The sequence below is a fragment of the Echinops telfairi genome, unplaced genomic scaffold (genome assembly GCF_000313985.2).
Source record: "Echinops telfairi isolate 266 unplaced genomic scaffold, ASM31398v2 ScPeMD7_7417;HRSCAF=8455, whole genome shotgun sequence".
Classification (NCBI taxonomy): domain Eukaryota; kingdom Metazoa; phylum Chordata; class Mammalia; order Afrosoricida; family Tenrecidae; genus Echinops; species Echinops telfairi.
This window is the reverse complement of record NW_022111317.1, coordinates 7061391-7076370: the sequence shown is the minus strand read 5'-3', so window position 1 is coordinate 7076370 and position 14980 is coordinate 7061391. Positions and strand designations below refer to the sequence as shown.

The window sequence follows — 14980 nt, the reverse complement described above, 5'->3', positions numbered from 1 at the left end:
GGGGGCGGGTGGTGGGCGGGGGGCCGTTCTACCTGTCCTGTAGGGTCTCTAAGAGTCGGAATCCACTTGATGGCAGTGAGGTTTTGGCTTTTTAAAGTAGCCACGCCCATAGCTTCTGGTCTGATTTGTGAAAACCCGAGGAGTTTTTTATGTGCTTGGTCACCTGGACTATAAAACCCCTGGGGATGGGAGCCCACGCCCTTGGGCACCTGGAGTTCTTCCTGGAGTTAGTACCTGAGGGCAGTAACCCAAGTAGCAGTCTCTGGCTCCCTTTGCCAACCTTGGGGAAATGGTTCCACCTGTTTATATATCTGAATGGTATTATACAATATGTAATAATAATAGGGCATTTTTAGGTTTAGGAGTTTTATTGCTGATGTATATATGCATCATAATTGGGCTTCAGGGACATGCATAAATCCGCCTCCCCCAAAGTTATTAACTTGAACCAAGTACAGGTCAATTAACATTTTCAAAAGCAATACTGTAATGTTTATTCATTTGTATTGCTTTGAAGTGCAAAACAAAAAACCAAACCAGTTGCAGTTGACTTGACTCAACTCCTTGTGTCCTCCTGGAGGTTAGAGCTGCAAGCCCTGGGGCTTCCATTGCTTGTGGTCTTTCAGAGGCAGGCGTCCAAGCCTTTTTTCTGAGGCACATCTGGATGGGACCCCACTGATCTTTGACTGGTAGCAGAGCACAGAACTGTTCGCTCCCCATGAGGACTCATAGCTTTTTGATAGTTAATAGATTTGATTAGTCTCTCCATGGACTAATCAGTTCCTTCTTACACAAGGTGGGTTCCTGAGTAAATCTTTTGCAGTACTTTGTAGATTCCTCTTTCTCTGAGAAGAATTAAGTTTCAGGTATTCCTGAGAGTTTGAAGTAGGGAAATACATTTCCCGACATCTTTCTGTGCGGTCGGAGCTGTGGTGGCGTAGTGGGTTATGTGTTGGCCTGCTAACCACGAAGTCAGCAGTTGGAGATCACCATGAAGGAGAAAGAGGAGGCTTTCTACTCCTGGAAAGTGTTACCATGGCAGGTTGTTACTGATTTGTTTCCAGGGCACCCACAGGTGCCGTTCTTCCCAGTCCCATAGGAGTCAGAAATGCTGTGATGACAGGGAGCTTAAAGAGACATGACCGTAGATGTAGTGTGTGGCTAACTGTGCTGGGCTGCCTTACTCGGGGTTCTGAGTTGCTCATTTAACCTTGGAAGCCAGTTCTGTGCAGGAGCAGCCCTAGCCCTTCTGACAGATAGGCAGCTGCTGGTGTTTAAAGTGGTGGAGGAGCTTGCTCAAGGTCACACAGGAAGTAAGCCACAGACCTAGGGCTCCAAAGTCACACCTATACTAAAACTAATAAAGTGAAGTCCTTGTGTTGTGGTTCTTGATATTTTAGGGTTTTAGCTATACATGTGTTAGACATATTCTTTTGAGATTAACATTAAAACCATGAGAGCAGAAAAGGAAGAAGCTACAATGTTAACCAGAGTCACCTCCGTCAGTGATGTGTGATTGTGTATTCTCTGGAGTACAAAGTCAAATGTAAATTAGGTTTTTAAATCTTGAAACTTCCATAAGAATAGAAGCCAGGCAGTATGGATTTTCTGTAGAAAACACTGAAGAAAGGTTAGGAGAAAATAGGGTTGAAAAGAGGACTCGCGCCCCCCCCTCCCCCCAACAAAGTCCATTTGCATTGATGAACAAATAGTTACCTTCTCTTGGGCTTGCACACTAGCTATTAGGAATAAATAGGAAGTTAAAACACTGAACTTTGGGGCAAGCTTTGAGGAGCAAATTTTGCCAATTACAGCCTCTTTTTTTTTTTCAACAGAAGCAAGGCATTTTTCTTTGTTCAAAAGAGACTTTCTGTTGTTTCGGGATCCAGCTTGGCTGCACAGTGTCTCCTGGCTAACTTCCTATTTTGATGTTGTGGCTGCAAAATTGCTGCTCCTGTTTTGCACGATAATTTGTCTTTCTTTCTTGTTTTGTGAAAATGAGAAAATTCAAGTGTAGGAAAACCTATGCCTGAATATCCGCGCCTCCCTGGGGTAAGTGTGCAGCGTGTTTCTGGAAAGGCCTCTTTGGCCCGTTGCAGGCTGGCATCCCCTTTCTTCACCGGTATGTACAGAGTGGCCAGGCAAGGGGTGCCCTTTAATTCAAAGTCACGGACATTCTGAGTGGGGAAGTAACCAAGGGGACTCTATGATGCGCTTTGCCCTCCTTCCACTCTGTGGAAGACTGATCATTACTGATTTGTTTCTCGGTCAGATCATATGCTCAGTCATTTATGAGCACATAACTAAATACCTTTGAACGCCTTTATCTAAGATGGTTTGAGGTTAGCAGGAACAGAGTAAAGCAGATTGAAAGGCTGCTGTAAACAGTCTGGGAAGATTTCTTCAAATTCAGCTATCTACCTGGCATGGCTACCAGATTCACTGGGACACTGTGGTTCCATCGTGTCACCGGAGCTCCCCACCTTGCTCTCTACGTTGAAATACTGTGGCCAGGGCATTGTAGTTGCCATCAAGTCTCTGTTGACCCAGTATGCGCAGAGTAGAACTGCCCCTGAGTGTTCTGGACTATGACTTGACAGAAGCAGATCAAGGGCACCTCTGCAGGGTCAGCGCCACCAGCCCATTTGTCCTGCCCAGGGACCCACTGTAGCCAGTAGAAGAGAGAAGAGTCCTGCTTTTCATTCCCATACAAGACTCTCAAAGGCCCCTGGAGTGTTGAATGAAGAGAGTTGCCTTTAAATTAGTATGTGTAAGTAGTAAAATAACCTCCACCGCTCCCTCACCATTCCCTCCAAGTTACACTCCCAGACAAGCCCCTTCCGTGGTATGGCAAGTGCCAGCCTCCTTCCTGTGGGGTGTATAGCCAGGAGTCAGAAGTGACCCCACAGCAAGCTGATTTCGGGGTTCTGAACTGCAGCTAAGACTTTTCTACCCACCTGGGACGAGTGTAGTGAAGTTGTGTTTCTCAAACTAGGTTCAGCACCTGTGGTTCCAAAGTTGGGAAGCGACTGAAAGATTGTGCCGAGAGCTGTTTTCATGTTGGGCTGTCAAGGCTGTTCATTGAACGAAGATGTGCTTGGACCCTAAGGGTGCAGAGACCATTTGTTGAAATACTTTGTTCAGAAAACGCTCTTACTTTTCAACATTGATGTAGAATATCTTATGTTAGGTCAGTGGTTCGCAACCTGTGGATCTCGACCCATTTAGGGGTCACCCAATTCATCCTGCATATCAGATATTACATTATGGCTCATAACAGTAGCTAAATTACAGTTAAGAAGTAGCAACGAAAGTAATTTTATGGCTGGGGGTCACCAGGACACGAGGAACTGTATTAAAGGGTCGTGGCATCAGGAAGCTTGAGAACCACTGTGTTAGGTGGTTGTGTTAGGTTGAGTTGTCTAGAGAAACAAAACTAGTGACACATATATGTGTAAAAAGAACTTTGTATTAAGAAGGCATCCCAACCCAGTCCAACTCAAGTCCATAGGTCCATTGCTAGCCAGATCACAGGCCAGTCAGTGGGTGCAGGGCCGGGTGGATCCAGGGTCTGTGGAAACATGGCAGAGTGCCGAGATCTGCCCTGGCTTGCAGCCCACAAAAGTCCCAGCAAGCAGAAAGGCAAAAAGGGGCTGAGAGGAAGGAGAAGTTCCCAGTGCCGCTCCTATCAAAGGGCATCATCCAAGGAGCCATCATCAGACTATGACCGGATTGATAGGTTGGGCCCCACCCCTACACATTCACACAGGTGCATGTTGACACGAAATCTAACTGTCACCGTTGTTTTAATTATCTTTGTCCATATATAAGGTAGCATTTAAGGTCTGTTCCTGAGGTATCAAAGGCATCTGGCCTGTACTGTTGGGTAAACATTGGACTGCAAAGCTTATGATTGGCTGTTCAAACCCACCAGCTGCTCCAAGGGAGGAGGAGGAGGGGCTATCTGCTTCTGTAAAGATTTACAGTTCTTTAAACTGTCCTTTCCTGATTTCGGAATGTGTCTAAGGCTCAGTCTGAATGAGTTTTTCTGTAGTACGGACTCACTGCCATCGAGTGAATTGCAACTCATTGTGACCCTGTAGGACAGAGTAGAACTGGCCCTCTGGTTTCTGAGACTGTAACTTTATGGGGTAGAACGGGCCAGATGAAAGTAAGAGTTAACAGTATACATTGCTTCTCTCCTTCAGTAAAATGTCATGTGACCTGGAATCTCCCTTTGGATCTGGAGAGATTTTCTGAGAATATGGTGTTTGGAACAAAAACTCATCTGACTCATAGCAACCCTATAAGTAGACAGCCTCATCTTTCTCCTGTCGAGCAGCTGGTTGGGTTTGAACTCTGGCCTTAGAGTTAGCAGCTCAATGTGTAGCCCACTACACCATGAGAACCCTGATTGAATGGTTGGTGGTGTGAACTGCTAACTGACAGGTCAGTGGTTTGGACCCATCAGCTGTTCCTTGGGAGAAAGAAGTGGCAGTCTGTTCCATTAAAGAGTTACAGCCTTGGAAACCTTATGGGGGCAGTCTGCTTTGCCCTGTAACGTCACTATGGACTGCAATAGATAGCCATAGGTTTGGGTTTTTGAGGTGCAACTCTTGTTTGATAGTAATTCGAGTAGCACCATATTTTAAGGGATTGGGGCTCTTATAAATGAATGAATACATTAAATTTCACTGTAGAGCAAAAAATTAACTTTGAAGATATTGATGGGATTGTTTGGGGTGGTGTTAAAAGTAGGGGTAGCTTTTAGTTTATTGTGGCTAATTGTCTTATTTAGCTAGAGAAATGAATCCTTAGCTCAAGCACATACTTCAGGAACACAGATCAGAGTCAATTTCTTGGAAGTCAACCGAAAGAAATTCTGTACATCCCCAAATCACTTAGCACTCAGAAAGAGAGCAGGTTTCCCTGGCTCCTCATGGCCCTTCATTGAGTCATCATGGCTACCGACATCTTGCTGGGTCTGCTAGCATGCAGAGAGCTGCAGCCCCGGAGATGGGAGAAACGCTTCTTTGAACACGAATGCCCAGGCACTTGGCAAGAAGCCACACTGGAAGGCCTGGTGGGTGGGTGGTTCTCGGATCCACACCAGCATCCCTGCCAGCTGATGGAGATATGTGGGGTTGCCATTTTAGAAAAAGGACAGACAGACATTTCCTGAGATGTCAAATGACCCGAGTTAAGCCTTCTGGCGGTGTTTTATGTTGTACAATATCTTACAAAGGAACGACTCTCCAACTGCTGTTTCAGCAGGCTCATTGGAAGTGTGTGTTTGTGGGTGCTTCATGGAGTCAGGGCTTCGTTGTTTGTAATGTTTCCTGCATGGATATACTCTGCCCATTGTTTTCCTTTGTCTTGGTGAGAATCTGTGTTCTCCAGGTTTGCTAAAGTTTCAGTTAGCCAATGAAATTTATTTTCATTTGCTGAAATTCCAAATAAGATAGTTACCATGAAAGCATTAATGAGGAGACTAGTTTACCTTGCAGTTGTGAGGATACTAGTTTACGTTCCAGTCCTGAGATCAGGTACTGGCTGAACTCGCCTCTCCTGTTTGCAGTTCTCCCCCCTCCCCAAACAAAACAAAACACTACCCATCCCAAATATTAAGGTACAACATCATTATTAGGAAGCATAATTAAAGCTAATTTTGGCACGTAAGGCATGCTTGGCATATTAAAAAATTTTAATAAAATGTGTGCAATTCTTAAGGCAATTACGGCTTTTAGTACAGGACTTGTTGGTATTTTGAGAACAGGATGTCTAATCTGATCCTCTAACTTGACCTCCGATTATTATGCACTGAACTGAAGGCTTGAGCTCTGGTAGCGAGAAGGGTTACATACACACTGAGCTGTTAATCACAAGGTCTCGAACCGACCAGCAGCTCTGTGGGAGAAAGATGAGGCTTTCTGTCCCTTAAAAAGTTAAAGTTTTCTAAACCCAGAGGAGCAACTCCACTCTTGCTTTACAGGGTCACCGTGAGGTGGAATTGACTCCAGGGCAGTGAGGTGTGTGTTTGTTTAATTTGGGGCTTCGGGAGTATTGAGAGTTCATGGAAGATGGGAAAGGAACACAGCTTGGCAAACGGCCCGGTTTCTCTCCTGACAAACCATAGGACCTTGAACCACGCTTCTCTTTTCTGTTGTGTGTCTTTTCTTTAATTTAACGATTCTTTAGGTGCTTTCCATTTTATTCACCTTCGTCATCACTGCTTACTCGATTTTTGCTTATCATCTTTCCCTCTATCGTAAGCCCCATAAAGGCATTTTAAAGCCTCTTCGGTTCTTTGCTTTCACTCAGTGTCTGGCACATGGTTTGCTGTCCAGTGGCGGGCTCGGTCATCTAAAGTCCGTCTCTACAAAGCACACAAACAGAGCCTTCCCTCGGCGATAGAGCCTGTGTTGTTCCCCTCACAGTTCTGCACCTGTTTGGAGGGAGGGCTTCCCAAACCACATCAAATCTAGTGCCCAGTAAGGCTCGGGCTACTCACAAGATCAGCAGATTGAAACCACCGAGCCCCTCTGCTGAAGACAGATGAGGCTCTCTACTCCCCTGCAGAGTTCCATTCTCAGAAACCCACAGCGGCCGTCCCACGTGCCATGTGGGGCGACTGAGCGAGAATGGCCATATGGCAGTGGGTTGGGTTTTACACACAAAAGAGTTTCAGAAAGTTTGCGCCACAGTGGAATTACGAGATAATGGCATTTTCCCAGACTTTCTGAAACCTCCCTGGTCTGTGGCGTGCTTTGAGTGATCCTGTCTCATGAATATTTCCCCATTAGTGCAAGCTGAGCCCCCAAACTGCATCGTGACAGGTGTGGAATGTGCGCCTCGCTCAATGACACGGGACCCTCCGTCTACAAAGACCTTCCACAGTCCCACTATTCCAAAAGTTGGTTCATTTTCTCTCCCATTCCAGTGATGTGCTGGCATAGGAGTACTTGATCTGGTACTTAGGAACGTCTTTGGGCTCATGGAACCCCGTTTGTCAAAGGAAGATCCTTAATTCTCCTTTGTGTGCATCTTTCTTGACCATGTTAGAATAAAGTCCTCGTTTGGCTTTGTGTGCCTACTATTACATCTGACCAGAAAAATGTAAGCTGAAGAAAGGTCATCACCAAGGCATTTTTCTTTCACACCTTCCCAGTTACTCATGCTGCAGGCATCGCCGCCCTGAGTGAGTGTCCCTAGGACTCCCGTGGCCACACTGAGTCTTTGACGCATGCCTTTGGAATGGTCTGAGACCGACCTTGTATTGGACTCTGGAGATAGAGTCTGGATGGGCCCCCAGGGTGAGCTGGAGTGAGCCAGGGCTGAAGCCCGCAAGAAAGCCAGTGCCTTCCCTTGGCATGGGTGTTTTGCCTTCTTCCTCCATTCAGAACTTGTTTGTTCTTTTTGGGAGCGATGGAAAATTAATTTGGTAACCGCAAATTAATAACTGATCAGGTTGAATTTTAATGTCTTGTGTCTAGTGGAAGGCAGGAGCTTGTCGACATATAAGGGTTATGCATTGGGCTGCTCAAAACTGCAGTCCCAGAAACCCACACGGGCAGTTCAGCTCTGTTCTACAGGGTTGCTAGGAGGCAGCATCGACGGCAGTGAGTTTATTTTGATTTTGGTGTCCATTAGAAAGTTTTTTCATGTTTTTAAAGGATTTCTGACATTAACTCAATTCTAACCAAAAAAAACCCCAAAGCAATCTGCACAGTTCCTTTTGTGTTGAAAATAAGGGTTGGGGCAAGAGATCTTGGAGCCAGCCAAGTTTTTCAGGGCCTCTGTACTGCGGAAGCCTGCTGTGTGTGGACAGAGCTGCCCCAGTAGAGGACTGACTCCTTCCAGCCTCCTTGGCTGGCTCCAGAAGGGCCCTCTTCTACCTGCTGCAGGTAAAAGGGACTCTGGCCACCTTTTTTGGCTTGGTATTTCTCTTGGATTGTGTCAGACTGCAACAGTGGGTGGAAAGGGACAGTGTGTTCGAATCCTTGAGCTTGCTGACGGAGGTGGATCAGCGCTTCATCCTGTCAAGTTTCGTTTTGGGTGGGGGTGGGGGTGGGGATGGGGGCCTGCTGCTTCCATCAAGACACCTGTCCTTCCCCACACCTCCCTCCCAATAGCAGGGCCTTTCTTCCTGCTTCACCTTTATACTAGGAACAGACTGAGCAAAAAAGAATTTGTTGTGAAATTGTTTTGTCCTTTGCAACTGGTGGCATGACTTGGCTTCGCTGCTTTCCTGTTGGCATGTCTTGCGAGGGTGGTGGCCATGGGTGGTGGTTTTGTTGTGTATTTCTGCGTGTGCATATATATACAGCCTATGTTTATATATATCATTCTAAAGCACTAAAAGCATGCTGCTTGGCCCGACAAGCTGGTGTGTAATTGTACCTGGTAAACTGTTGTGTTCTCCCGCGGGAACCCCAATGGGAGCGGCATTGAGCTCTCTCTGTTCTCATGAGGCACCTGCACATTTGATGGCTTCCTCCTCTGTTCCGTCTTCTGAACCAGATAACCCTACCCTGACCACACTGCATGGAGAAAAAGCCAGCACAGTCGGCAGCCAACCTGTTGTTGCAAAAGATGTCAACCCGACCCTCGGGAACATGAAGGAGGTGGAGAGTCCTCAGGGGACAAAGAACAATGAGGGAGCACCCTGGACTCAGCCTTCCATCCCAGCCAGCTTCCCACAAGCTCCTGCTTTTCTCCCAAAGGAAGTTGGTCACAAGGAAATGAATGAAGAGCAAGAGGCCAAGGGCCCGGCTGCTGTCCCAAGTCGGGATGCTAAGTCTGTGCCGGTGGCAGATGGCAAGTTAACCTTGCTCTCAGCTCAGAGAGCAGGCGCCGGGCAGCCCGAGGCAGGAGGCGTTCCTCCCAGCTCTTTATCCCCACCCCCAAACGACACGATTGAGAAGGAGTCCCCCGAGTCGCCATTTGAAGTCATCCTGGACAAAGCTGCATTTGACAGGGAGTTTCAGGACTCCTATAAGGAGAGCCTTCGGGATTCGGGGAGCTGGGCAGCGCCTGCTGATGGTGAGTCCACAGCCGACCTGGCCGAGAGGAAAGACCAATTGTTCCCCCTGCGTAGTAAAGAGCTGGGGCGCTACCCAACCTCTTCACTGCTCACCCGACAGTTCTCACACACAACTGCCACACTGGAAGAAGTGTCTCGGTGCGTCAGTGACATGCACAACTTTACTAACGAAGTACTGACCTGGGATCTGATTCCCCAGGCGAAGCAGCAGTCTGACAGGTCTGACTCCAACAAAGTAACAACCAGACTCGAGGAGGGTGAATATAATTCCATCATCCCCGTGGTCAATCTGAAAGCTAACTCGGGCCAGAAAATTCCCGTATGTTCCACAAATGGGAACAATCCCTTCATCAAATCTGCAGGTGGCAGAGCAGACTGTCTTGATTCTGCAAGGGATGTTGGCATCAAAGACGTGGGAGGCAATGTGCAGCAAGCAAAGGACACCCCTTTAGGGTTACCTGGCTCTTCGTTTGAGAAATGTGTCTCTTTGGGATCTGGGGCGGCCACCAGGAAAGTGGCTTTGCCTAGTGACCACCCAAAAGATGAAGTGACCTGGCAGAGCTCTGCATTGGGAGAAATGACAGAGGCTGACAGCTCTGGCGAGTCTGATGACACAGTAATAGAGGACTTCACAGCCGACATGTCATCTCACAGTTGCGCAAAAACAGGCGAAAGAGACATGGGAGAGATTCCCAGTCGCCCCAGAGAAAACAACCCATCGGAAAGCTCTGTAGAGTCCATCAGTGACTCAGAACTGAGCCAAGCTCAGCCTAATCCTCTTGGAAGGAGTCCAGTTGGTAAGGTGACTCCTGCACAGGTACCTGCAGTGAACTTCAGCTCAGAAGCTGTGAAACAGCCCCAGAATCTGAGTGACGTTGCGCCTGAAGAGCCTATTGTAACCGCAGATGATGAGACAGAATCCTCCCCTCTGAATGTGACAGCTTCAGCCTATTGGGAGGCATCGTGTGGGAAAAATGTGAAAGATTTGGATGATTCCTCCCCAGAGGACCTGCTAACAGCCTTCACCGACTCCCAAGAGAAAGGGATTGTGCTCAGCGCTGAAGGCAATGCCTTCGAAGCAGGATCCGAGAAGAAGACGGAATGTAGGAGGGCTCTCCCTGAAGGACTCTTGCGTCAGTCCGGTAGCTCCAAAGTTCAGGGCACAAGAAGCGACGACACAGACCAAAGTGAAGAAGAAACTAAGAGCGAGCCTCGGGGTTGTTCCCCTCTGCAGAGTACTCTGGTAGCATCTCTTGACTTAGAACAGGAACAGCTGACCATCAGAGCCCTGAAAGAATTAGGGGAAAGGCAGGCCAAGGAGCCAGCTTCTGCACGGGGTGAAGTGGAATCGCCTCCTGAAGAAATTGCCAAGCAAACGTTCACATTTGTTCCAGATTCTTCTTTTAACACCCTTGAACGTTCAACGGTCAAGGCTGAATCTGATCTTGGGAATTCTGAAAACCCTGCTCTTTTCAAAGACACTGTTAGGGTAGATTCCATTTCCAGCCTTAGCAAGACTGAACTGGTAGACAAGCATGTCCTAGCAAGACTTCTGACAGACTTCTCAGGTAACCATTTATATTAGAAATACTGCATGGGGTTATTGCTGCTGTGAGGGATGACTTTTTGTAGTGCTGTTTTTTCTTTGGTTGCAATTTTATAAATTGCAACCAAATTACACTATCTGGTAGGGGAAAGATTCATAAACCTCATTTTTAAATCTCCATAATAGAAGCACCACTTAACACTTGAGGTTTTTTTCTTTTGATGTGAATCTCATGAAATCTATTTAGCAAAAGTTAAAGAATTCCTGCTGGGGAAGACAGTAAATGGAACTTTTAATTAATTTGCTATATGCCACAGAGATTTTATGCACTGAATATAGGTAGTAACGAGTACTGTAATAACATTTTGTGAGTCATCCTTAAAATAGTATGTTCTTGAGGCCCAAACCCATAATAGAAGATGGTACCTTTTCTTTGTCCTTCCTTTAACTTGACTGATCACTTTCCTAGCATTGGCCTTTTGGTTTAAATACTTCCAGTGATGTCTGTCTAGGGCTATTTAAAACCCCTACAAAAGGAGCTCCCACACCCTGACCTGATAATCAAGTGCTGTACCTAATGTCTGTTGAGTGCTAGGCGAGGACATGGTTTTTAAACTTTAATGAGATTTTTTTAGAGTAAACATATACTTGGAAGTTTGATCGGACCATTGGCTTTTTCTTAGCAGTACACAACTTACTGGCTCATCCTGGATTCTAATCTAGATGGAGATAACTAACACTTGTACTTTTCTTAATCATATTATGGGAATGAAATGTGAAAATGCAGCTATTGCAGGAAACAACACAGTAAATATTCAGTCAGATTTAGCACATCTTACAGGGCCTGCATGTAATAGATGTGCCAGTGACAATATCAGGGCATTTATCTCCAGTAATTGAAGGCCATTGAATTTGCATTAAGGAATGCTAGAAGGGTGACCTTGAGTACTAAGTAAGTTAGTTCTGTGACCTTTCAAGGCCTTGGTTTCCTTTCCTGGAAACCTTTGGAGGGTGTTGGGTCGATGATCTTTCAGTATCGTTTCTTTAGTGGGGTCTCTGACTTCACTTTAACTTATTCCTGGTTTCTTGTTAGAATTCTTACAGGCGGTACTTTTGAGTGATGTGGCGGCAGGTAGAAACTTAGGCTGCCAGAACTTGGTGTTCTGGACAATGCTTGCTTTTGTGTGACCTCCAATAAGTAGTACAGCTGGTTCAGCATCTTCCCTTTTGAATATGGTGATGGTAATTATGTTGCCTTGTTTTATAGGCTTAACAATATCTGACGCACTAGGCAAATACTAGTTATTAGTAGTTCCTAGCCAAGTTGTATCTAGTGTGAGCATTGAAAAGGGCTGTGAACTTTCAGGATATGTGTCACTAACAAAATCAATGATTTTAGGAAATACTTTTCAGATGGCAATTGACCAGTGGTATCGCTTAGTAGACGAAGGAGCTGGAAGGTCTTTCATTGCCACTTTCAAACTTGAAACCCTTTTCAAATTGCCTTACTTTAGGAATAAATTGGTGAGAGCCATGGAAGCTCGGCCAGTATCCTTTTTCAGCATGGCTGCATTAACTTGATTACCGAAGGCAGAAAGATCGGAGTCTGCCTTCTTGGAGAAGTACGTTCAGATGACTCGCAAATTGGCAAGCAGTAGAGACTCATGCCCCTCCTGAGTTATGGCTGCCATGGATTTAACATACATAGAAGAATGTGTCATCTGCCTGGTGTTGGACAGATCCTAAGGACTTGACGTTTGTTCCTGTATTAATTAGCAATTGACAACTGAAGAAGAGATTCTCTAAAAATATTGGGTTACTTAGTGACAAGCAGATGGCTTTCACCTGATTCTCATTGTGTATTTTTTAAAATCATTTTATTGGGAGCTCCTACAACTCTTATCACAATCCATCTATCCATCCATTGTGTCAAGCACATTTGTACATTTGTTGCCATCATCATTGTCAAAACATTTGCTTTCTACTTGAGCCCTTGATATCAGCTCATTTCCCCCCACACCCTCCCTGCCCCCCATCCCTCACGAACCCTTGATAATTTATAAATTATTATTATTTTGTCATGTCTTACACTGCCTGATGTCTCCCTTCACCCACCTTTCTGTTGTCTGTCTCCCAGGAAGGAGATTATATGTAGATCCTTGTGATTGGTTCCCCTTTCTCTCATTGTGTCTTATACAAGTGCCTGTTTTTTTAATTGATCACACGCCAAAAAAAGTAGACCATCCCAGTTTTACATTAGTCTCTAATTATAAAAAGCATAATATGTGAATATTATCCTCAGAAACACAGTTATATAATTGCAATTACATCCTGCCTAAAATTGCCAGGAAAAACAAAGTGAGCGCTATTTTAAATATGTGTGTGTTTTAAGTATGTTTTTCTTTTGTTGTCTTAACGGTATTATACACACACAGTTCCTAATGAAACCTAAGTTTCATTTCCTTTAAGATGCTACTGTAATTGTTCAATAATTCTAGTATGAGAGACTATTACTGTTCAGTGACCCAGCCTCATAGACAGACGCCTTCACTCCCTCGGCCATGGAGTCAGTTCAGATGCGTAGCCGACCTACAGGCCAGAGTAGAACTGCCCCTGTGGTGTCTGAGACTGCATTATCTGTACGCGAGTAAAGAGCCTAGTTGCTCTCTCGAGGAGAAGCTAGTAGCTTCAAACTGCTGACCTTTCTGTTAGTAGCCCGACTTGTAACCCCTACACCACCAGGGCTCCTTAGTCGTGCAAGTCGGTAACATGTTCAGCTGTTGACTGAAAGAGTGGAAGTTCAAGTCCACCTCCAAAGATTCCTCAGGAAATCTGTAGCTCTATTGCCAAGAAAGAAACTAGCCATTGAAAATCCATGGCACACTGCTCTCTGACATGTGGGGTTTCCGAGACTTGGACTAGGCGGCTCATGATAGTTATTTTTTTTCCTCACATATTTAATTGGGTGAAAATAGCTTTGTGAGTTTTTAGTATCCAGACTGACTAGGGTGCAAGGAAATAGGAAGGTATGTCATTTATAGCTTACAGATATAAATGTGCATGTCACTTAGTGATACGGTCTTTTAAACAGTAGCTAATCACAGGTAACACAGGCTTAGAATTAATTTAGCAAATTTGTATCAAATTTGCCCTAAGGAGAAATTAATTTGAGCTTAAAAATAGCAAAGAAATTCCTTGTGGCACTGTTAATGTGTATGGTGAAACTATTGTTTGGGTGGGTGTCTTTTAACAATTGGGGATTGACTATGTTATGACTTAGCCATACATCGGGATACTGTTCCAGTGTTGCAGATTTTGTTTTGGTTTTTAAAAATAGAAAACCCCAAACTCCTTGCCATCAATGACCTTAACACAGAATTTTCCAGACTGTTAATCTCTGAGTGCAGATAGACTCAACTTTATCTTGTGAATCTTCTGGTGGGTTTTGAAACACCAACCTTGTGGTTAAGCAGTCTAGTGCTTATGCACCAGTGCCAAATACAAAAACACGTGCCACGTTTCTGTATGTATAAGTAACTTCTTTTAGCTGTTAACATTAGCGATCATATTTTCTTCCCAATTGAAATATGAAATGCTCGTAGATGACCACCAGACCCACTCTCCTGCTAGTCCCAGAGGCAACCAGCAGCATGGGCCTGGTACACCCTTCTGCTTCAAGTATGTGGATACACGCACATAGGGGCGCATGCATGTGAATGCACACAAATACACATAGCCTTCTTTTGTGAGTGTTTTTAACGTTTTGTTACTATTATCAGGTTTTCATTCAAAGCATATTTTGTACTAAAGTAGATGGTTATTTTAACAGCTAGATAGTAGTTTTCTTTCTTTCTTTTTTTAACTATTTTTTATTGTTTTAGGCAGCATTAACATCCTATATTACACATACACGAATTTCCCTAAACTCAGTGTGCCCCTTAGTAACGAATTCACATCTAGGTATGTGAATTACTTCTTCCTACTACTGTCACTTTATTCTCAAAGTTAGTGCCTGCTGTGAGGGGAGAGTGTTTATAATTTATTTTAATAAAGATTGTGTAGATTGAGCACCTAGCAGATGAATATCTTACGTGGGGAGATGAGTTCTTAAAACAAGATTGACAGGGTAATTTCTATTTTGATAGCATTAAAAGGGAATCTATACACCATGAATAGGAAGTAAATTTTTAAGAAACAGGATCCCAATGGGTTTTCTTTCACTGTGGTCAAGTAGGCTTTTACTGGTGTGTTAGACAGGATTCTCTAGAGAGATAAAACCAAATTGCTGATAATTTAATATATTTATTTATAAATATAATTAGATATATAACGAGAAATTAACTGTTAAATCATATACAGATAAATATATAATACAAGAAATAAACAGTTAA

At 44.6% G+C, this 14980-nt stretch overlaps 1 protein-coding gene across 3 annotated transcripts in view; it reads left to right on the top strand.

Annotated features, from left to right (window-relative positions):
• The window catches only part of RTN3 (reticulon 3), a 63062-nt gene that overhangs the window by 23342 nt on the left and 24740 nt on the right, over window positions 1–14980 (top strand). The window contains exon 3 of one of the 3 annotated variants that reach the window (XM_045297205.1): window positions 8521–10611. The exons of the other annotated variants lie outside the window; for them this stretch is intronic. Within the exon in view, the coding sequence (XP_045153140.1) occupies window positions 8521–10611 (2091 nt within the window). The remainder of the gene's footprint in view (window positions 1–8520; window positions 10612–14980) is intronic. 3 annotated transcript variants of the gene reach the window in all.